At 33.0% G+C, this 23644-nt stretch overlaps 1 protein-coding gene across 3 annotated transcripts; it reads right to left on the bottom strand.

Moving 5' to 3' along the window:
• Positions 1 to 15: 15 nt before the first annotated feature.
• On the bottom strand, positions 16 to 23644 carry LOC127539043 (serine/threonine-protein kinase greatwall-like). Of its 3 annotated transcripts, none has more exons than XM_051963005.1 (10): positions 23505 to 23644; positions 22555 to 22643; positions 21582 to 21688; positions 21213 to 21363; positions 15101 to 15273; positions 10863 to 12011; positions 9218 to 9356; positions 5517 to 5630; positions 5320 to 5421; positions 16 to 1878 (listed from the first exon to the last, which is right to left on the bottom strand). In XM_051963005.1, exons 1-10 carry the CDS (start codon positions 23639 to 23641, stop codon positions 1721 to 1723), a joined length of 2319 nt encoding a protein of 772 aa, XP_051818965.1. In that variant the 5' UTR covers positions 23642 to 23644; the 3' UTR covers positions 16 to 1720. The 3 variants fall into 3 exon arrangements, with proteins under 3 accessions (XP_051818965.1, XP_051818963.1, XP_051818964.1); XM_051963003.1 differs by having other exon boundaries at positions 9218 to 9359; XM_051963004.1 differs by having other exon boundaries at positions 15095 to 15273.

Below are 23644 nucleotides of genomic sequence, written 5' to 3' on the forward strand. Positions count from 1 at the left end.
TTAGAATTCAGAAGATCAGAGAACAAGCATTTATTAAGTTCCCACAATGTACCAGGTTTTATGCCTGGCTATGCTCAAGGAATATACATTCTGTGGGGGAAATTGAACCCGTACACACAACTATATACAAATTGGGGGGATGGGGGGGAAGGCAGGCAGAGGTGGGCAAGGCCCTAGCTTTGAGGGATTTAGAAAAGGCCTTGGGCGAGGTATTTTAGCTAAGGGAGCTTAAAAAAGGGAGAAGATTCAGAAAGGCAGAGGTGATCGAAGAGTCCACTGAAAGCAGCAACTAGAGGAAATAAAGCCACAGTAAGATTGGAAGGACTATAGAGGGCATGAAGAAAAGAGCGGTGTGTCAAGGGAAAACTGGGAAAGAATTAAAATTTGTAGGGAGACAGAAGGCAAAAGAGGCACAAATTGGAGGATCCATTTTATGTAAGGGGGAGAAAGAACTTGTTTAAGGAAGAGATAAAGATGGGAAGCTCTTGAGGACTAAAGAAGGGAAAGAAAAATTAAATAAAAGTATCTACTATGTGCAAGTCACCGTGTTGGGTGCTGGGGATACAAAAAGACAGTCAGCAGCATCCATCATAGTACAGTAATGTTCCACTACATCTTTAACACAACTAGTACCTCTCTGATAGTCTTACTACCCAACAAATGTTTGAGAATACAGTATTTAACTATTTTCTCTATTAGCAGAAAATCTACATTCAGTCTCTTACAATTTTACATTTGCTTTTATCTTTTTAACAAAGTGCCCAAGGTTTCTGAATAAAGATGAGATTTCAAAAACCTACATTAAAAATTTTGACTAACACTGATTTTATAAAAGCTGGTACTTCCTCAGAGTGATACATGAACTATTAAAATTTGTTATAATTAATTTTATTAGTCACAGAGGTAGGCTATCAATGTTGCTTATGAATATTTTTTCCAGATCATTTTAGACAGACAAAATATCAAAACACTGTTAAAACTGAATAAAGTTATAAAAATGCTACAAATGCAGGAAGTCCAAAGTTTTCCAGCAACATTACTAAGCATAATACCTAGCTGTAACTGACCTAGGTTGCTAATCTGTATTTCTTTTGTTCATTCCTAGTATTCTTCAAAAGAATTATACTATAGAATGGTGGAAGTTTTCTGCTCTGTTTGGACGTGAATTCTGACAGATTATTTTAGACAAACCTCAGCATATTGAGGATGAGAACAGGATTTTGTTAGTAATTAAAATCTAACATTTAGGTACATTAGCAATATATTTTTCATTGCAAACAATTCTAGAAACTGGATGCATTAAGAGCAGCAAATAAGGGGGAGGGAGGGAAATCATGTTCACTCTCTCCAAAGTGACATTTCAGTTTTGCTAATACTTTAGCTTTTATAAAGTGCAAAAAAAAAAAAAAAAGTAGAAAAAGGAAATTTGAGTATATGTACAATAATTTCTCGGTTTAAGATAAACTATTGACTTTTATAACCTGAAAGAGATTGAAAAAAAATGCAAATTTAAAGACAAACAGTAATCTCTGAGAAGAAGATTAAACTAGTGATTTTACAAATCTGTGTATCTGTAGTCACTATAAATCAAAAACAGACTATGCAAATTAACAGGCAATTTTCCCTAAGCTACTGACCTATTCTGGTATTAACAGAAAATGTAAGCCCATTGTTATCACAAGATTGATCAAACAGTAAAGTTAGTTATCTTCTTGTAGTGCTATAGACTAAATCCCGAGACAGTCAAGTGCTGAGCATTGTTCCTGGCTTCAAAATAGGAAGTGTCGGTTTCATCATCTGGTTGAGGTATGAAAGGCATTGTTTGATTCGGTAGATTCTCCCAGTCCACATCCTTGAAGAGAGGATGCTGTTTTAGCTCTTGAGAAAACAAAAGAAAAATAAACAAAAACCTAATTATGACATCATTACCAAAATTCTGTTTCACTCAGTGCATTCATGTTAAAATACTGAATGAAAAGATCTCCCAATGCCATTTTTCCTTGTTGTGGCACTCCCGTTTCATCAACGTATAGAATCATTTTCCTATAACCAAGGACTTTCTTCTTTCCTTTTGCCAAATGGAAAGGTGGGGAGATAGGTAGCAACCAAGTACTCTGTGATAGCCAAGCAGAGACTGACTTAGTTACCTTTGACACAACTCCACTCATCCTTGTGCCAAATACGTCTTTACTGGGTCCTCATACTCCACTTCACAAGTCCCAACCTTCTCAGTTCCTTCTACGGGGGTATATGGGATCTCAGGGCAAGTACAGCCCATGCAAAGAATTTTGCAAATATTAAGGTGCTATATAAATACTAGCTGTTAAAAACCCAAGTATCCTCAGCAGCAACTAAATAAGGAGCACTGGGAAAATCTGCTTACCCACCCACCACCCGCTATGAGCAGTGAATAAAAGCTCCACTGCCCTCCTGGGCATTTTGGCCAAATGAGCTGTTCAGGATTCATGGATATGGATGGTGTACATGATGCATTGTAGATCTTATTACATCATCTTTTCCCAAAAATCTAATCTCCTTTCAAGTTTCTCTGTTGCTGTCCAGGGGCACCACCACCCAAGTTTGATGCCTCAATGTCATCCCGGCCTCTTCATTCTCCTTCACCCCCACAAAGTCAATCAGTGCATCTTATTTCTAAGTCAACATTTCTCACATTCATTCATCTCTTCTCTAGTCACAGACTCACAGACTCATGATTCTTATCACATATCATCTGAACTATTTCAAGGGCCTCCTAAAAAATGGTCTCTCCTCTTCAATCTATTCTCCACTCAGCCACCAAGGTAAATTTCCTGACTGTCACTTCCCTACTCAAATTCCCGTGGCTTTCCTTACTGACTCAAGAATCAAATGTTATTTTTTTGTCTCTTCCTTTTTAATTACTATTTTCTGTTTAATTTTCATATATTGGAAGCAATTGGGGTTAAGTGACTTGCCCAGGGTCACAGAGCTAATAGGAGTTTGAAACCAGATTTGAACTCAGGTCTTCCTGACTCCAGGGCTTATGTTCTATCTACTACACAATCTAGCTGCCCCTTGTGTAAATTTTATGATGTCTATAATTATTATTATTAGTAGTAAAGAGATATAATCTTTTAATATGTAAATATACACTAGGATGGTACATAGACAAACTTTTGTTACTATTTATCAATATGTTTATATTTAAAATCTTAGAAAGGCTTCCTTATGATCCAATAATAGTCTATTATATTCAACTGGACTAATGGTTTAGCCACTCTCCAATTAATTCTATTTTCTTTTTTTTTTTTTTTTTTGTCATCTTGTTTCTCTCTTCTCTTGCTCCCACAAAAAGTGCTACCATGAATATGGAGCAATGTGATACAGAGAGCAAAGAGAGTGAGGAAGGTTTAGGTCCAAACCCCATTTCAGACAAAGACTGACTGTGTGATCCTTGGTCTCACAGGTCAACCAGCCTTGAGGAGCTCTGGGCAACTCTCCAAGAATATAAAGTTGTAGAAGGAAAAAAAATGATTTTTAAAAAATGACTAGGAATAAAGCATTGGAAAAAAGTCAATCGAGGAGAAAAAAAAAATAATCAGAAATAAAAAGCAATATTATTTTTCTTAAAATAGAAGGAATGATTGCCAAAAATCAATATAGTATCAATAACATGTATTCAAGGATCCAGATTATTAGCAAAAATCTCTAAAAGAGTCAATTCAACCACAATTATTTTAGAACACTGACTTCACAACTATGTGTATTTCTCCACATTTAGCACAAAGAAGGCATCTAATAGATGCTTACTTACTATCAGATCACTTTTTCAGATTGTGGGAGGGAAAAAAAAAAAAATCAAAGCACCAAAATACAACCATTCTTCCTGAAACAGCAAATGTGCTGATGAGAAAAGAAGAGGAGTGTTAGGCAGTGAGGAAGCACAGGATTGAGCCTCAGGCCAGAAAAAGGTGGAAGGAAGCTTTCCTCATCTTTCTGAATTAGAACAGTTCTCCCAGAAATGAGGAAGGAATGAAAAGATGATCACTACAAGATTTATACGCACAAAGAAATCAAATATAAAGGAAAAAGATCTACATGCACAAAAATATTTTTTAACAGTTGTTTTTGTTTGATTTTGTAGTGGCAAAAATAAAAACCATGGAAATTAAGGGATGGAATATATTTATGTATATATATCTATATACATATATCAGTTTAGATGTAGATAAAAAATTGTGGTATATGAACATAATGAAATACTATTATGGCATAAGAAAAGATGAAAGAAACAGCTTCAGAAAAATAGCAATCTTTAGGTATTATCTTATTTGATCCAGACAACAACCTTATGAGACTGGTGCTGTTATCCCCATTCTACAGATGACAGAACTGAGGCTGAGAGGTTAAATGCTTTGCCCAAAAAGTTGATGGAAAATGCAGCTTCCTGCTCTGTTTCCATTCTTTTAGTGTTGGGTTTTTAAGCCTTTTGGTACAGCCTCATTGTACTGAATGTGATTAGGTCACCACCCAACAAGCAAAGAAAAAGCATTGATAACACAGGTTATAAAGGCTGCCGGTATTCTTCACAGCAATAGGGACTTAAGCTAGGAGCATTTCTTGACAGAGGGTGGTCTTGACTCACAAGATCTGAACTGAAGTGATTGTCAGATTTTATCTGGAGATGCTTTGGCAGTAACTGTTAAGCTTTCAGTGCAGCAGAGAATCCATGAGTAAATCTCTGAGCGAGATTTGCAAGGTAGGAATGGCGTGATCATCTTTTTATTCCTTCCTCATTTCTGGGGGAACTGTTCTAATTCAGAAAGACGAGGAAAACTTCCTCATGGTACAACTTTTTCGGGGCATAAAATTCTAAACTGCCTTCCAGAATTGTTAGAACAATCTGAAACACTCCCAACAGTGGATTGATTAGTTATGTCTGCCTTTCTAGAGCCTCTTTGAAAATTAATTATTTTTATTTTTTGCCAATTTGCTGAGTGTGAAGTGAAACTACAGAATTGTTTTAAATCATATTTCTCTTATTATTAGTAATTTGAAGCAATCCAAATTGGTTAACTACTTGCAATTTTTCTTTCCAAATCTGTTTGCTCATATCCTTTGGTTGCATCTACAAGAATTGCTCTTGAGATAACATTTATCTGTGTCAATTCCCTAACTTGGACATTAGCAAAAATAAAATACAAATATTTTTTAAATGAAATATTGAATAATCACAGAAACGCATTTCATAAAAGGACACACAATATAAAAAGAAAAAACTGAGGTTAAAAGCAAAGGCATCAAAAAAACTTAAAGTAAAATGATATAGCTCTTACCTACCTTTTAGTCCAGCTCTTTTTGAACTATCTATTGTTAAAAGAACTTCTATTGCACTCTGACAATTATCAGACAATTTTTCTTCATCTTCAGGCCAAGGAATATCTACAAATAGAAGCAGATATACAGATCTGTCCATTGTTACTCAAATAAACAAAATATATTAGTAAAATAAGTCTTAATAGAAAAAAAAAATTTACCCCTTTTCAAAATATTCTGGAACACATGCTGTGGTGTTTCATCATTGAAGGGTGGAATTCCTGTTAGAAACTCAAATAAACAAACTCCAAGGGCCCACCAATCGACCGCAGGACCTGAAATTTAAGGGAAAGTAAGATGAAATTGTAGTCATTTTCCGAGGTCAAAGCATAATTTTTCTTAAACTTTTTTTGACTAGATATGGGTTAGATATAGGTCAGTCAGTCTTTTCAAGTGAAATAATTCTCCTTTAATGTTTTCTTTCCTACTTTTAAGAGATTTGGATTTATCTACATCATTGAATGAGCAAAAGAAAAATTATTTCTTAGATGGAATTTAGTCATTTATGTTAACATCCTGTATATTCTTAATAGGGTATCTTTTATATGAAATTTAAGAGTTTGATGAAGTGATTGAGAATAAAAAAATCATTAAGAAATAAGAATTACAACTTGATATACCCATTCTACTACTTTCCCTGTTGTTTATTTTTCTTGTTCTTTTATATTGTTTATATTCTTTTTCTGAAAATAATGATTAAAATCTTAGCACATAAAAGACAGGATATTAAAAATAAGTTTCTTCCTAAATTCTTTCCTCTATTTAACTAGTCAAACAATTTGTCATTATTCCAATATTGACTTAAGTAAGGCAGTTAAAAAATAAGGCAACCTCTGATTAGATATGCTAATATTCTCTTAGTTAACTCATTAGTTAAATCATTTTTAATAACTTGCTGTTTCAATTTAATTCAATTTTATTTTACAATAAAATCTCTTTACTTTGAGCCAATTTATAGGGTGGAAAAATGTGAATTTTTTTCAAGAGTTGTTTCTACTTTTAATTACATGTAGCAATACAAATTTGCCCAACACATTCATTCAAACTATGACTTTTAAGTAATATTGTTATTGTCTAGTTGTTTTTTTAATTGTATCCATGTCTTCTAGAGTTTATTTGGGATTCCTTGGCAAAGATACTGGAGTGAGTTGCCATTTACTTCTCCATCTCATTTTATAGATGAAGAACTGAGGCAAACAGGATTAAATGAAGTCTGAGACCAGATTAGAACTCAGGAATATGAACCTTCCTGACTTTAGGCTCAATACTATATCCACTGTGCAACTTAGCTGCCCTTATTTAATACTGAGGGCTTCTATATTTTAATGGATAAGCTAATTTTTATATAGTATGCAAATTGTGTGCTGATAATGGATGCTTTTAATGTACCCCAAAAGTTATTTGGAAAACTATTTCAAATAATGATAGTAAAATATGGCTTATATTTTCTTATTTTGTCTATTTTTGAAGAAGTCTGTAAATAAAATAAACTTTTGCCCAGGCCCTATCTTAATTAGGATCTACATAGGAATTCTAATAAACGACAGTGTTAAGATATACAGAGATTAATTTACTTAAATTAATCAAAAGATAATTTCAAAAAAAAATTATAATTTTAGTCAAGCAACTGCCACCATTTCATTATAAAAGCAGGCAAAGCAATATGGAATGTGCCAATAGGGTAAAAAAAGTATGCAATTTAGAATGCTTTTGTACCTATGAGATATAATAATCTTACCTTCTCCCTAAAGCACATAAAATACAGATGTTTGTTAAGATTTGGTTTCTTTTGGTTTCAGAGAAGCACAATTCCCCTAAGTCTTAAGAGAGTTAGTAAACCATCTAAAGAAACACAAGAGATATTATTTCTATAGTTTTGAGTCTTGAAAAATATTACATTGAAATAAGAATAGGAAGCCTGGAAAAAGCACGTTTTAGTTTTTTAAAAAGAAATTAAAGCCCCTTTCCCAGCTAAGCCCAAATGCACTTTCATCAAAAATAAATGCATGGATATCTACAGATATAGGCCATATATTTAGTCAAAGTTTAATAAGATCACAATTTTGGAAAATGTCATTAGTATGATCAATGTTGTCAAATACATTAGGTCATCCAGATAAATTGGGAGAATAACTTTATGGTTTCAAAACCTGGATACTAAGATGAAACCCACTTCTAAAATCTGAAATGATAAAATGAAATGTGAATTCTAATACATTTCTTTTTTTTGAATAGTTGTGAAATCAAAGTGGATCTAGAATAATTTTCTAACTTCTCATTCTAGTTTGTTTGTCAGGCGTTCCCTTTATTACAAGGTGGGAAACTTGACTTGTGCTATTATTATAAGATGCTCTTATTTCTCTCCACAGAAGAAGAATCTTGCCATCATGATCCTATCTTAGATGCCTTACTACTCATGAAACAATAAGGTAGTTGACATGTATTTGAAAATCAAATTTTAAAAATCTCCTTAGTAATATGATCTAGTTATACTTTGACTGTTCTGTTTAGTCAAATATACTTTATAAAAAGTTCACTCACCAGAAGTCAGAAATCCTGCATATAAGAGAACAGCAATTAGGCACAATATTTATAAATCCTGAGTAACACTATAGTGCTAATGAGAAAAACTTCAACCCTTCCTCATTCTTTCTGCCATATTAATGTCACATTAGAATCTTACACATTGTGGCAGAGTGGCTAGAGAGCACTGGGCCTAGAGTCAGGGAGACATGAGATCAAATTAAGCCAAAGATACTAACTAGCTAAGTGATCTGGGTAAGTCATTTAACCTGTTTGCCTCAGTTTTCTCATCTGTAAAAGGGAGCTAAGAAGAATACCTCCAACACTTATAAGGAGCAAATGAAATAATAATGACAAAGCCCTTAGTGTAATGCTTGCCACATAATACATTATAAATGTTAGCTATTACTATTATCATCATCAAGCGTTTACTTATTTGGTCAGTTGTTCCCTGAACTATAAATGCTGTTAAATCAACTAATTTGGTCATTTCAATAGATTAAATAAAAAACAAATGTTTTGCAAGTCATTTTCCAATATAAAAAGGAAGTAATAAAACAACACCTTAATTGTTACAGTTAAGATAACTGCATGTACTACTAAAATAGGATCTTGCAAAGTTATTCTTTAAATTTTCTAGGAGTGAATCATAGATTTGGGTCTGGATTCTGAGTCCCATGCCTGCACTGAGAGTAAAAAGGGAAGAGAACAAGCATTTGTTTAGCATGTACTGCATGCCAGGCACTGAGCTAAGTAAATGTTTTATAAATATTATCTTGTTTGATTCTCACAACAATGCTGGGAGGCAGGTGCTCTCATTATCCTTTTAATAGCTGATGAAACTGAGGCAGAAAGTGATTCAATATCTTGCCCAGGATCATCTGGCCCAGTGGTTAAGTATAAAAACCCATTGGAACAATGGTCTAGGACAGCTTGATTCTTAGATCTGACTCTGTGATCCTAGACAAAGAATCATTCCTTTTAGGGAGAACTCAATTTCCTTATATGTAAAATGGGAAATTATTTTTTCGTTATCTTCTCCAAAGTTCTTTCTAGCTTCAATCGTAAATTAATATAGTCTTTCTAAGAACTTTTTATCTAAAATCATAAGATCCTACACATACAACTGTAAATGAATTTGGATGTCATCTAGTCCATTTTAGAAGTGAAACTGAGGCCAAGGGAAAAATGACACTCTTGACATCAGCCAGGTATGTGACCTTTATAAATTGAGCCTTTTTATTTTGAAGCTCAAGCCTAAAGCAGAATGAAATAATCTTATCCTTAAATACAAATAAGTAATCATAAACACTTCATTAATTGAATTTTTGTATCCTACCATGAGAACTGCTCAACAACAATTCAGGGGCCAAGTAGTCGGGGGTTCCAAGAATTCGTCCACCATCCACTGGGGCTGCTCCTCTTCTCACACTCTTTGGGGTTCGGTATGGAGTCCCTGACTTTGTCTGACGTGGAGTCTGCTACAAACAGTTTAAAAATTACAATAAAAGTCTTTAATAATTCTTTAATATTTAATATCATTTTATATATATATAATATTATAGTACTTTGTCACTCCAACAGGAAATGAGTCACTATATAGCCTTCCATAATAGTCAATATACAGCATTGTCTGAAAGAGAAGAAAGTAGATTCTTGAAATGACCTGATGCTCAATCAATCATGTTATTTTCAGGAATATTCTTAACCTCCATTTCTCAGTCTTTTCATTTGTATAATTAGCCAAGTTTTCAGACTTAAGATTTGCTGCAAACTAGTCTGTTTTAAGAGATAATTTAGGGGAAAGTGCTTTGTAAACCTGCAAAACCCTATACATGTACATTTAAGAAGTGACATTTAAAGTTACATGATACTGCTGAATAGATTAGCCTATAAACATTCACAAGATTTAGATTTGTAAAAAGCAGAAAGAACATACTTGAGAATTAACTTCCCCAATAATAAGAACTATTAAAATATTAGGACTCATTAAAAAGGAAGCTAAATGAGTTATGGGGACAATGGAATAATTAGAAAGAGAAAGATGTTAAGTAATCTTTTACACATATATAGTGCTGTACAATTTTACAGACATTTTCTAAGTACTTTAATATGAATCATGTTATATGCTCTCTGTAACACAATATTCCCCTGAAAGAGTCAGGAATCTCATTATTAGTGCTATTTAATAGATAAGGTTGCTGAAACTTAGAAGCTGAGGGATTTGCTCAACTCATTGTGTTCATTAAGGCTTCATCAAGCTGCCTCTTAAAAGAGGGGGAAAAATGAATTTGTAAATAAAGAGATTGTTAGGAAGTGATTTTTAAAAAAGAATTTATATTTATGAATTGAATTATGAAAGAGAGCCTGAGTTTGAAAAAACTTTCTCATTTATCCATACCACTGGGGAAAATCTTCACATTTTCAGGGTAGACAACCTCCTAATTTTCTGATGGCTGAAGCCAGTTGGTTACCCTTGACCAGGTTTAATCCATCTGCCAAATGGTTTCATTGGGGTATGGCCACTGCACCTGCTACAGGTTCCTGGAGCCAAAAGGAGACTGGAGGACAGGTAGACTCCAAGGATGGATGAGCAACCCTAAAAAGCGCTCATGCAAGTGGTGCTTGCACACACTTGTGGTGCTGGTCCTTCCTGAACACCCCATACTTAAAACAACAATGGAGTGGGAGACAACAGAGAATACCTGAATTAATCTAGTCCTATCTGTGATAAAGATTCACCCTGGAGAAGTAATTTAGGATCTCTGTATTTCAGTTTCTTCATCTGGAAAATGAGAATAGTACTTATTTACCTCATAGAATTATATCACTCAAAAAAAATTAAGTGTTTTGCAAAAATGAAATGGTATTATATGTTTTATGAGGTAAATCCTTTTTTGCAAGAAAACTATTTTCACATTTTATGAGGTAAGTTCCTTTTTGGCAATTAATTTAATTTGGCAATTAAAAAATGATCTTCTTACCTGATATGCCAAAGATGACTTATCTTTTTGAGCAGGAGTACATGACATGGGATAAGAACCAGTATAAGCATAGGAGATGTCCATTCTTTCCAAAGAAGCAATGCTAATTTTTGATGGTTCAGATGTATTGGATGTATTTATTTGACTGTTATAACTGCGAAAAACGACAGCATTTTTCTTAAATAGATTGAATGCTTTCACCACTTCTGATGAGGAAGGGGCTAACATGTTGTAAAGTTTAGCATCCTGGATATCCTCTCTGGGCAAGTTATTTTCCTGACAGTTTGGCAGGTGTTCAATTTTTGATTCTTCAAAAGAGAATTCTTTAATACTTTTATCTTGATCTAAGGAGTGGTTTTCTAAAGAGCTTTCAATAACAGACATTCCAGGAAAAGATGTATCAGACTCCATACATATACTTTTCTGAGCTCTTTCATCATCAGAATATAGAAAACTGGAATTCAAAGAATCCCTCTTACTGTTTTTTTCACAGTCTTCATCTAGTTCACACATAAGATTTTTCTCTATCATCTCACTAACTGAACTTTCTGGTGTCTGTTGCTCACAAACAGAACTGTTGTGAATATTTTCCTTATTATCATAGTCAATTTGATGGCTTCTGTCTCCAGATAACACAAGGCAGTGAATGTCAGATGTCAAACCTGTATCTTGCTTTGAATAAAAATCAATGGTATAACCACGTCTGTATTCTGAACTGCTTTTTTTGTTCTGGATAATCTCCTCACAGGGGCTAGAATCAACTAATTTAAAGTTCCTCTTTAAACCTTTTTTTTCTTCATGCTTCTTAACCATTTCATCTTTGTCAGAATCCACTAAAAAATGATGTGGCTGCTGGAAACCAGGCTCTACAGTCTCAGCACTCATGCAATTTTTATTTATTAAAAGCTCTTTTGCTTCCCAAACTTTATTTTCAGAAAGGCATTTTCTAACAAGATTTTTGGCTTCTGAAGTAATGGATGAAGCATTCCCAGTATCAGCAGGCATAAAACTATTACTAACACCAATTGGAGAAATGGCTGACTCAAGATCCTTTTTTTTTAAACTTTTGGTTTCTTTAGCATTCACAAGGTTATTACTTGAAGGCTTTTCCACTGCATCATTACTCATTTTCACAGCATCATCACTTTCCTAAAAAAAAAAAAAGTAAAATAAAATAATGAGAATTTAATAACTCCAATACAACTTTTGACAAATTATTTCACATTCTTTTTTTCTTTCAAAAAGACTTTGAAAAACTACTGTTAATCATCTACTAAATATTAGCCCTATGTTAAGGGACCTATGTCATGTGAAGTTTGATTATTTTCATTACTGAGTCTACAATTTAGCTAGGAACACAGAACACAAATATATTAATATGCAAATCAAATAACTATACTGTAAAAAAACAGTCATTTCATGAGAGTTCAGTGTGCTTTCTATGATTAGGGCAGGGAAAGATGATTTCCAAGTGGAAGGATCAGGAAAGACTTCTTGAGAATGAACATTTAAGCTAGGCCTTGGAGGATAGTAAGATTTTAAAATGGTAAGGAGAATGGTGTTTCAGAAACAGAAAACAGAATGATCAAAGGTAGATAAAACAAAATGTTCCGTGTACATAACTGACAGAGAAAAGTAAAGTTAGGATAAGCAGAGGACATGTGAAGGGGATAAGCAGAAGATAAGGAAAAGAGACATTAGATTGCAGAGGGCTAAGTCAGGCTAAAACTTGTGCCCCCTGGAAGAGGAAACCACTGAAGGACTTTAAGCAGAAGATCTATACCAAAGAAAGATTAATCTGGCAATGTGGAAGAAATTAAAGAGTAGAGGCAGACTGGAATATCTACCACAACAGCTAACAGATGACTTCAAGAACACTTTAGTGAGCAATTTGGAACTATACTCAAAAAGTTATCAAACTGTGCGTGCCCTTTGATCAGGGCAGTGTTACTACTGGACTTATATCCCAAAGAGATATTAAAGAAGGGAAAGGACCCACATGTGCAAAAATGTTTGTGGCAGCCCTCTTTGTAGTGGCCAGAAACTGGAAACTGAGTGGATACCCATCAATTGGAGAATAGCTGAATAAATTATAGTTTATGAATATTATGGAATATTATTGTTCTGTAAGAAATGACCAACAGGATGATTTCAAAGAAGCCTGGAGACACTTACATAAACTGATGCTGAATGAATTGAGCAAGACCAGATCATTATATACTTCAACAACAATACTATATGATGATCAATTCTGATGGATGTGGCCCTCTTCAACAATGAGATGAACCAAATCAGTTCCAATACAGCAATAATGAACTGAACCAGCTACACCCAGTGAAAGAACTCTGGGACATGACTATGAACCACTGTATGGAATTCCCAATCCCTCTATTTTTGTCCGCCTGATTTCCTTCACAGGCTAATTGTACACTATTTCAAAGTCTAATTCTTTTTGTACAGCAAAATAACTGTTTGGACATGTATACTTATATTGTATTTAATTTTTACTTTAACATATTTAACATGTATTTGTCAACCTGCCATCTGGGGGAGGGGGTGGGGAGAAAGGGGAAAAATTGGAACAAAAGGTTTTGCAATTGTCAATGCTCAAAAATTACCCATGCATATAACTTGTAAATAAAAAGCTATAGTATAATAATAATAAAAAAGAATACTTTAGCAATGAGAATGAGCAAGCAAACAATTTTATTAAGTGGGAAAACTTTCCAAATAATACACTTATAGGGGATGGAGATAAAGCCTAGACTTATTATACTACTGGCACAAGAAGCGTTATACACATTCCTTTCTCCAATTCAGGATCATGATATTCTCTGGACCGTATTATAGTCCTAGACCTCCTGGAGCATTGAGAATTTAAGTGATCTTCCCAGGGGCCAGTACATGTCAAAGGTGGGAGTGGAACCCACTCTTCATTATGCTAGGCTGACTGGAGTTAGGACAAATGTATCTCAATATTTTATCACTCTATGAAATTTATTTTGAACTGGAGCTGTGATTTTGTTGATATAGGGAATTCCTGGTGATGAAACTTCCTCCTTATCAGTTCAGTCCAGAACATGTTCTGTAAATTACAGTTCTTCAGATAGTTAGCTGCATAGTATTTAATCATAATTAAATGATAGTTCAGCTTCCTCAAGCAACAGCTAGTATGTTGAACCCGAAGTAATACCTGAATCCAGGTCTTCCTGACTCAAAGTGGGTTCTCTATCCATGTTGGATTGTGGTATGTATGTTTTCCTCTCATAAGGTAGTCTTAAAGATTATTCTGATTTTACTTTAATAAAATTCAGAATTAATACTTAAACATAAAACAAATTAATGTAAAATAAAATTGAGAAAAAATCTTGCTAAATAATTATCCTAAATAAAATTTGAAAGAATAATTGTATTAAATTAGTGGTTAAAAGTCCTCTGGAGAAAAGAAAGTGATCACTGGGCTAAGCATATAGAATTAGGTTCCTCTTCATAATCTTTCTTTATTGAGGGTAAAGATTCTCATTCTTTTAGCTTCTCATGGTTTGTTTTTTCCTCTGCTGTTATAAGGAAAGAAAATCTCATTATTAGCTACAGCTGCAGTAACTCTGATAATAAAACAAAACTACACCTTATTTAATTTTATTTTTAAACGTTGCCCTTAGAAATCACAAGTTACATTTAGGTGTACTTATGATAAAATATAACCTGTATTAATAGACACAAATAATGGAAGAAGAAAAAATTAGAGTCTAATAAACATCTACAGACTGTGATTTATCTACTATTCTTTTTAATATTTGTAGAGACCATATGAATTTTTATTTAAAGGTATAGAGCTCTCACAATTAAACCAAGCAAATCATACCAGAATACTGCATGGAAGGTGTGGGATAAGTTCAAGTCATTGTATATTAAGAATATGAAATCTTAGCCTATAGGTGAAACAATATCAATTTAACATTTTTTAAGTCTATAATCTATCACAATCATTCAAATTTAAGCTAGGAATATTTAACTCAATTTTTTTTTCTCAGAAAATAGAAGATAAAAAAACTATTTTGTCCAACATCAGTCTTATACAGAATAGAACAATCTGAGGATAATCTGAATGATCAGAGAACAAAGAATATTTTTATCTTGTAGGTTAAATATGAATAGCTATGCAGTATACCACTATGACTTACATGATATACACATTATTACTAGAGGGAAAGGGGAGAGGGAAATGCTACTTTAACCTGGTTATCTTGCTCCCATCTGGGGCTGCTGCAGCACTCAGACTCCAAACTAGACACAAAAGTTTGAGACTGGCTACTGGTACTAGAAGTACCAAGAGTATTTCTGGATTGTATTAGATTAGGAGTCAAATACTTCACAGGCATCCCAGGGTTTAAAACAGCAGTATCAAGACCTTGAAATGAAAAAATATTAAAAGTTCATGTATTTCAACTTTAAAGTTCAAAGTTTATGCTTACATTTCTTTTGTTCTAATCTAACTGGACTTCTCTTTTTGCCTACAATCAGTACAATAAAATCATCTAGAAATAGAACTACTTTCTATTAGAACAATAACATTTAAACCAAAAACTAGACTTTTTTTTTTGTCAACTACACTTGGCTAATACATATACAATTTAATAGATATATTCATGAAGACTGGTAAATTATTTAGAAGCTAAAAAATAATCATGAAAATCCAAAGTGAAATCAAGAGTCTGTTAGTAGAGACAAATATGATTAATCTAAATCAAACTAATCAACTGGTTTGTTCTACCTTAATTTTCTCCATTCTTTCCCAGCCATTTTCCTAGGAAAAGCTGTCTAAAGTCCATGTCTCAAAAGCCTCTCCTCTCTCATCACTGGCTTCCAATTTTATCATTCAACTGAATCTTCTCTCTAAAGTTACCAATGATCTTTTAATTGTCAAATTCAATGACATTTTCTTGACTATCATCCTTCTTGACTTCTTTGCATCCCCTGACACAACAGTGGCACTTTCTTTTTGATATTCTCTTCTCTTGAGATTTTTGAGTCACTGCTGTCCCCTTGATTCTCTGAATTTCTATCTATTTGATCACTCTGTGTTTCCTCTGCTGGATCTTCATGCAGATAATATCCACTATAGGAGGACTACCTTTCCTCCCTGTTTTGGATTATTCTTTTCTCTCTCTGCACTATTTCATTTGGGGATTTCAAGAACTTCTATGGAACGGATTATCTTCTCTAACAGAATGTAATTCTCAGGTCTATTTTTCCAGTCCTAACCTCCCCTGACATTCAGTCTCACATCAACAACCCATTGGACATCTTTTACTATAAATTTTATGGACATCTCAATTTCAACATATCCAAAACTGAACTTATTCTAAAACCCTTCCCACTTTGTAACTTCCATATTAGTGTCAAAGATACTACCATTCTCCCAGTCATCCAAGCTCTTAACCTGGATTCCTCATTTTTTCTCATTTCCCCATATTGAATCTGTTGCCAAATCCTGTCAATTCCGTCTTCACAAAATTTCTCCTTCCTTTTGTTTTTTTCTATAATGTTAAAAGCTCAAGTTCATTTTCTTATCTTGTCAATGTTTTTTTTAATAGCATTTTTCAAAATACATGCAAAGATAGTTTTCAATATTTATTTTTGCAAAACCTCATGTTCCAAATTTTTCTCCCTCCTTTCCTCCCCCTAGACAGCAAGTAATCCAATACAGGTTAAACACATGCAATTCTTCTAAATATATTTTCACATTTATCATGTTATACAAGAAAAATCAGATCACAAGAGGAAAAAATGAGGAAATAAAGAAAAAAACTAGCAAGCAAGCAACAAAAGAGGTGAAAATATTATGCGTTTGATCCACATTCAGTATCCATAGTCTTCTCACTGGATGAGGATGGCTCTTTCCATCACAAACTTATTGAAATTTCCTTGAATTATTTATCAAGTGTATTCTTAAAGACATTTATTTTTTAACATTTTTTAAATATTAAGGATCAAATTCTCTCTTTCTCTTCAGTCTCTTCCCCATGCATTGAGAAGACAAGAATATGATATCAATTATACACAGGTCAACCAAAACATTTCCTTCTTAGCCATGATATAAAAAAAAAAAAAAAAATCAAGAAAATGGGAAATGTATGTTTTAATCTGTTCTCTTTCTGAAGGTTGACAGTAATTTTTTCATTGAGTCCTTTGGAATTGTCTTGGATCACTGTATTGATCAGAATAGCGAAATCTTTCACTGTTGAATATTGTTACAATATTGCTGTTATTGTATGCAATATTCTCCTAGCTCTGCTCAATTTACTTTGCATCAGTTCATAAATATCTTCTCTGGCTTCCTTGGCTTTCACTGCCCTTATTCTAGCACAATAGTATTCCATCACAATCATATATCACAACTTGTTCATACATCTCCAATTGATGGGAATCCACAATACCTCAAAAAGAGCCACCATAAGTATTTTTGTACAAATAAGTTTTTCCCTCCTTTTCTTTGATCTCTTTGAGATACAGACCTAATAATGGTCAAAGGGTATGTACAGCTTTATATTCCTGTGGATATACTTACAAATTGCTCTCCAGAATGGAAAAACCAATTTACAACTCTACTAACAGTACCAATTTTATTACATATCCTCCAACATTTATTATTTTCTTTTTCTGCCATGTACTGATAGGTATGAAGTGGTGCCTCAGAGTTGTTCTAATTTGCACCACTCTAATCTGTAATGATTTAGAGCATATGATTTTTGAAAACTTTGATTTTTTTCTTCTGAAAACTGCTTATTCATATTCTTTGATCATTTAACAAATGGGAAATAGCTCTTATTTTTATAAACTTGGCTCAGTGTCTATATATTTGAGAACAAAAGCCTTTATTAGAGAAACTTGCTGCAAATCCCTCTTCTTGGTTCTTGCTTTCCTTCAATTATGGCTGTAATGGGTTTGCTTATGCAAAGTCCTTTTAATTTCATGTAATCAAAATTATCCATTTTACTTTCCATGATCCTCCCTATCTCCTGTTTGGTCATAAATATCTCTTTTATTCATATATCTAATAACTAATATTTTCCATGCTCCTCTAATTTTCTTATATTGACTTTTATGCCTAATTCATGTCTTTTATGTCTATACATGTCTAGTTTCTGACAAACTTTTCCAGTTTTCCCAACAATTTTTGTCAAAAGATGAGTTTCTGCCTTAAAATTTTGGAATTTTTCGTTCATTAAATACAAGATTACCATAGTCTCTATTCCTCTGATGCATCATTCTATTTCTTAACCATTACCACACTATTTTGATGATTACTATTTTATTGTTGTTTTTGCAAGGCAATTGACTTGCCCTGGGGGTCACACACCCAGATTTGAACTCAGGTCCTTCTGACTTTAGGGCTGGTACTCTATCCATTTAGCTGCTCCCTATGTGTAATGGGCTAAAAACTCTGAGCAGATGCACTGAGGCCAGAGCACTTAAGGCCAATGACAAGTTGGACAATACTCTATTAATATATGCTTGGAGAAAGAATGGTCCTGCCCACTATGCTGTGCAAGCTTGATCTCTTGTATAGGAGATTGGGTGGAGTAAGACAAGTGAGGGGATAGAATGAGAAAGCCAGAGTCACTCCTCGCGGATTCGTGTTGCCATTGCTCTCATTTCATATCGCCATTCTGTTCACGTCCACAAAGAATAAAGATTAAGGACTTTTGCTTATGCTGATTCTGGCTGATTCTAAAGTATCCAGGGTGCTAACGCAGTCATCATACCTATGATTACTACTTTGTAACATAATTTGAAATTTGATGCTGTTGGGGCATCTAGTTGATACAGTGGATAGAGCACCAGCCCTTTAGTCAAGAGGATGAGTTCAAATCTAACCTCAGACACTTAAAACTTCCTAATTGTGTGACCCTGGGCAAGCCACTTAATACCAACTGCCTTAGCAAAAAGAGAGAAAGAAAGTTGATGCTGCTAGGCTACCTTTCATTTTTTTCCCATTCATTTCCTTGATATTCTTGACTTTTTGTTCTTCTAGATGAGTTCTATTATTCCTTCTAGCTCTATAAAATAATTATTTGGTGGTTTGATTGGTATAGCACTCAATTAGTAAATTAGATAGAATTGTCATTTTTATTACATTGGCTTGATCTGAGCACTTCATATTTTTCTAATTGTTAGAGCTACCTTAATTTGTGTGAAAAACATTTTGTAACTGTGTTCATATATAGTTCCTGGTTTGTTTTTTTGGAAAGTAGATTCAAGTATTTTATATTGCTTATAGTTATTTTAAATAAAAATTTCTCTATCTCTTCTTGCTCTATTTTGTTAGTAATATATACAAATGCTCATGATTTATGAGGGTTTATTTTATATCCTCCAATTTTACTAAAGTTGTTCCTTGTTTCAACTAGTTTTTTCACTGATTTTCTAAGGTTCTCTAAGTATACCATCATATAGTTTACAAAGAGTAATAATTTTTTCCCTCATTGCCTATCTTATTCCTTCAATTTCTTATTCCTTCAATCTTAAGTTCCTGGTCATAGCATTTGATCTGTGTGATATATTGCTATATTTGCCTTGCTAGTATTTTACCAAAAAAATTTTTTTGCATCAATATTGATGAGGGAAATTGGCCTACAGTTTTGGTTTTTTTTGCTTTTCCTAGTTAAGTATTAAATTAGGCATAAAAATAGAAGGTATTTGGTAAGATTCCTTTTACTTATATTTTTAAATAGTTTAAACAGTATTGCAACAATTGTTTCTTGAATGTTTGGCATAATTCACTTTTTAAAAAATTATAGCTTTTTATTTTTCAAAATACACGAAAACGTGTCTCTACTGGGCCTGTATCACAAAGAGATCATCAAAAAGGGAAAACGACCCACATGTGCAAAAATGTTTATAGCAGCCCTTTTTGTAGTGGCAAGACAATGGAAACTGAGTGGATGCCCATCAGTTGGGGAATGGCTGAATATGTTATAGTATATGAATGTTATGGAATATTATTGTTCTATAAGAAATGATAAGCAGGATGATTTCAGAGAGGCCTGGAGAGACTTACATTAACAGATACTGAGTGAAGTGAGTCAAATCAAGAAAATATTGTACATAGCAAGATTATGTGATGATCAATTCTGATGAATTTGGCTTTTTTCAGCAATGAGATGATTCAAGCCAATTCCAATAGACTTGGTTTGGAAAGAGCCACCTGCAGCCAGAGAAAGAACTGTGGGGATTGAATGTGGATCATAATATAACATTTTCACCTTTTTTTATTGCTTGCTTGACTTTTTTCTTTCTCATTTTTCTTCCTTTTTGATATGATTTCTCTTGTGGAGCATCATAATTGTAGAAATATGAATATAAAAATTGCACAAGTATTTTTTTTTTTTTTTTTTTTTTGGAGAGTAAAAGGATGGAGGCAAAGGGAGGGAGAAAAATTTGAAACACAAGGTTTTGAAAGAGTGAATGTTGAAAGCTATCTTTGCATGTATTTTGAAAATAAAAAATAATTGAAAAAAATTTTTTTAAAAAAGTAGTTAAATGATATATAAAAATACCACTGCTTCTGAAAAGAGAAGCACAGAATTTCTGAGCTAAAAAGAGCTTTACTGATAATTTTTCCAAGTTCTTCCTATTTTGTTAGTCTACTATTCTTAAAGAACTTGCAAGATTCATCTGAATAAAATCTATTGAAAATTTAAAGTTCAACCGTACACTTAGCCAATAAGTATGCATAAATCTTTAAGGACATCAGAAGAGCAGGTGAACTCAATGATAAAGATTAATGGTAGATACTGAGTTTTTTCTGCTATATAAGCAAAAGTAATCTAATCTAAGACTGCACTGCTGTCAAAGACAAATTGCAACCCTCAAATGGATATGGACATGTGTTTCAGCATGGAACAAATTTCCACAGAAACTTTTTCAAATGTTTTTCTCAATTAATGGATACCAATAGTATGATTTCTATTACATAGAAGTTCATGAAATTTCTTGATATCAAAAAAAGGTAGCTATACCAAAAATGCAAGTAACCACTGACACAGCAGATAGCATGGCATTTGATGAGTGGTTCCTAAAACATATGCAAATTATGAGAGAGGTTTCCTCTAACTCTAAAAACACTGCCATAAACTGTTGCCCTAATAAAATGACCACAATGTATATCACAAGATATTTATGTACATAATTTGAATGAAAGACTACACCAAATATCCAAATATCCTCAAACATTTAAAATATTATTATTATCATTTATTAGAGATTTTACTTTTTATAGTGCTTAACATCTCACATGCAATGCAAGTTATAAATTGTTTGCTTGGTGTACTTATATATACTCACATGATTGAAGAAGTTTACTTGAATATAAAGCATTATCCTTTTGATCTATAGACATAGGACAAGGAGAATCCTTAGAAAGTTGTGAAATTTCAGATACAGGGCTTGACATAGCTTCAACCGTTTCTTGCATTTTCTCATCATTTGGTGTATGCTATAAAAAACAAGAACAATACAAAAACCATACTATTGTTGAAAATTAAGCAGAACAACTATAGTTATTAAAATTTGCTAGAATTCTCTGATGCACCTGAAAATTTATTTGTTTTAATCAAATGTTTTTTAAAGTATGAGAGTTAAACCTTAAAAAATATTTAAATGTGTGTTCAGAAGGGATTGGGTAAAAACAGAGTTTTTTAGTCAAACACTTACAAATCCTAGAGAGCTGATGAGAGATAAAACTTGCCCTGGAGTTCTTGAATAATCCTGTTTGGGTTTAGGCATTGATGGTGTTGTAAGAATATCCAGCATATTAATCTCTAAATAAGTAAAAAGAAATGTTACTATATTAATTCATTTAAAAATACTCATTTGTCACTAAATCAATAATCACTTAACTTGAAAAACCCAATATATAACAAACTCTCTAAAAAACCTATTTTGCATGTCAGAAGTCAGTATGTCACAAAGAAAAAGAATATAATGCTAGCCAAGTTAATCAATTTACTGAAGATGATATGACCAAGTTTTTCTCCAAAATGAACAATTCAAACTGAAATTCTCAATTAGTTATTTGTGAGTACTAGAGCACTCAAGAACTGGGGAACATTGCTTAATTATATGCTATATACCTTGAAAAATCATTTTGTGCAATAACACTTCTTTAAATTATGACATTCATTGTTATTAAATAGATCATTATTATGACTCTGTAGGTAACCAGTTTTTCTACTTTTATTCATCTTTCACATTTATGAATTAGTACTAATGTACACAGAAACATTAATAGATGGTGTCCACTACCATCCAAAGGACTCCAAAGTCACATATTTTAATGAATTAATAATTTCTATGGAATAGATATTATCTCCTGGACAGACCTAGAAATATTCAAGGAATTGGATTCTGAAGAGTATCTTTCTCTGAACAAAATTAATGGTCATCATTTATCAGTAATGATCTAAAATGAAATATCTACCTTTGGAGATTTAAGATTAGGAAGTAAGCAATTTCCTCATGACTCATCTTTAGTGGAGGAAGATATCATTAGAACTTTCCCCTACACCTTGCAGTGAATAATCATTGGGTTCCTCACAAGTGTCAACTAACAAAGAAAAAAGTCAAACAATAAAATATAACTAAAAATATTTGTGTTTTTTTCTTAGCTTACCAAATATTTTCTTACCTCTATTCAAAGCAACCTTGGAAAGGCCAAAATCTGTCAGTTTTATATGACCCTCATTAGAAATAAGCATATTATCTGGTTTCAAATCCCTGCATATTCAAAAAAATTACACAGTCTAAAGTTAGTTGGTAGGGAAAAGCTAAAACGTACATACAAATCTCTTGAAGAAAATGGAAAGCAATTCATAGATACTGGCAAAGTCAGCTTCTCAAGATTTAAAAGTCTTCTCACCTGCTCCAAAACACATGCATTTTGCAACCTATCTTTCTAAAACTCCACCCTGGGCAAGTCATCTAACCCCAATTATCTCATAAAAAATTAAATTAAATTAAATAATTTAAATATAATCTCACTTAAAAAGCACTAGATAAATGACTACATCTCAATAAAAAACATTCTCTATATCTGCCATTTTACATATATCTAAACTGAGATATATTTATTGATGCCATCCTGAATATTAGGTCCCAAAACAAATTTACCTATATGATTCTCCCCTTATCTCTCTAGGGGACACAGAACAGCAAAAATAAAGTTAAAAAAAAAAAAAAAGAAGAAATACAGGTAAGCTAATAAATAACAGAATTGTTAAATTAAAGAAATAATACAAACACTAAGAGATTTTGCTCTATCACATCTACTTCACTAAACAACAGACTAGCTGGGTTAGTGCAAGGTCCTGTAGGAGGCAGCAAAATCAAAGTCCCTATAACCCTAGGAACAGTTCCAAAGCAGCAATGGAGGAGTATTGCAGAGGCAATAACTTTAAGATAATAGAATAATGAAGCAAATTCCCAAATTGAGCCAGTCTGCTACTGGACTTTTGCATACTCCGCTATATAGGCAGATATTTTTATGTATTAGAAGCAATTATATAGTAAACATAGTATTGTAGCCTATTACATTATTGGGTGAATATTTACAAAGATTTAAATTAAATCAGTCTTTACCTGTGGATTATTCCATGTCTATGAAGGTAATCTAGAGCTAATGCTACTTCAGAAATATATTTTACAGCCATTTCTTCATCAAAATAACCATATATATGTAAGAGAGATTTGACATCTCCACCAATTAGATATTCCATCAC

This window comes from Antechinus flavipes, chromosome 5 (genome assembly GCF_016432865.1).
Source record: "Antechinus flavipes isolate AdamAnt ecotype Samford, QLD, Australia chromosome 5, AdamAnt_v2, whole genome shotgun sequence".
Lineage (NCBI taxonomy): Eukaryota > Metazoa > Chordata > Mammalia > Dasyuromorphia > Dasyuridae > Antechinus > Antechinus flavipes.

Excerpts from the sequence above, each read along its gene's own strand:
- LOC127539043 (XM_051963004.1), bottom strand. The coding sequence starts at position 23,641 with ATGGAATATCTAATTGGTGGAGATGTCAAATCTCTCTTACATATATAT. Across the intron at positions 15,274-21,212 it reads AAGTAAACTTCTTCAATCAT|GTCTTGATACTGCTGTTTTA; the intron begins GTGAGTATATAT and ends TTTCATTTCAAG. Across the intron at positions 9,357-10,862 it reads AGTCATCTTTGGCATATCAG|ACTCCACGTCAGACAAAGTC; the intron begins GTAAGAAGATCA and ends TGTTTGTAGCAG.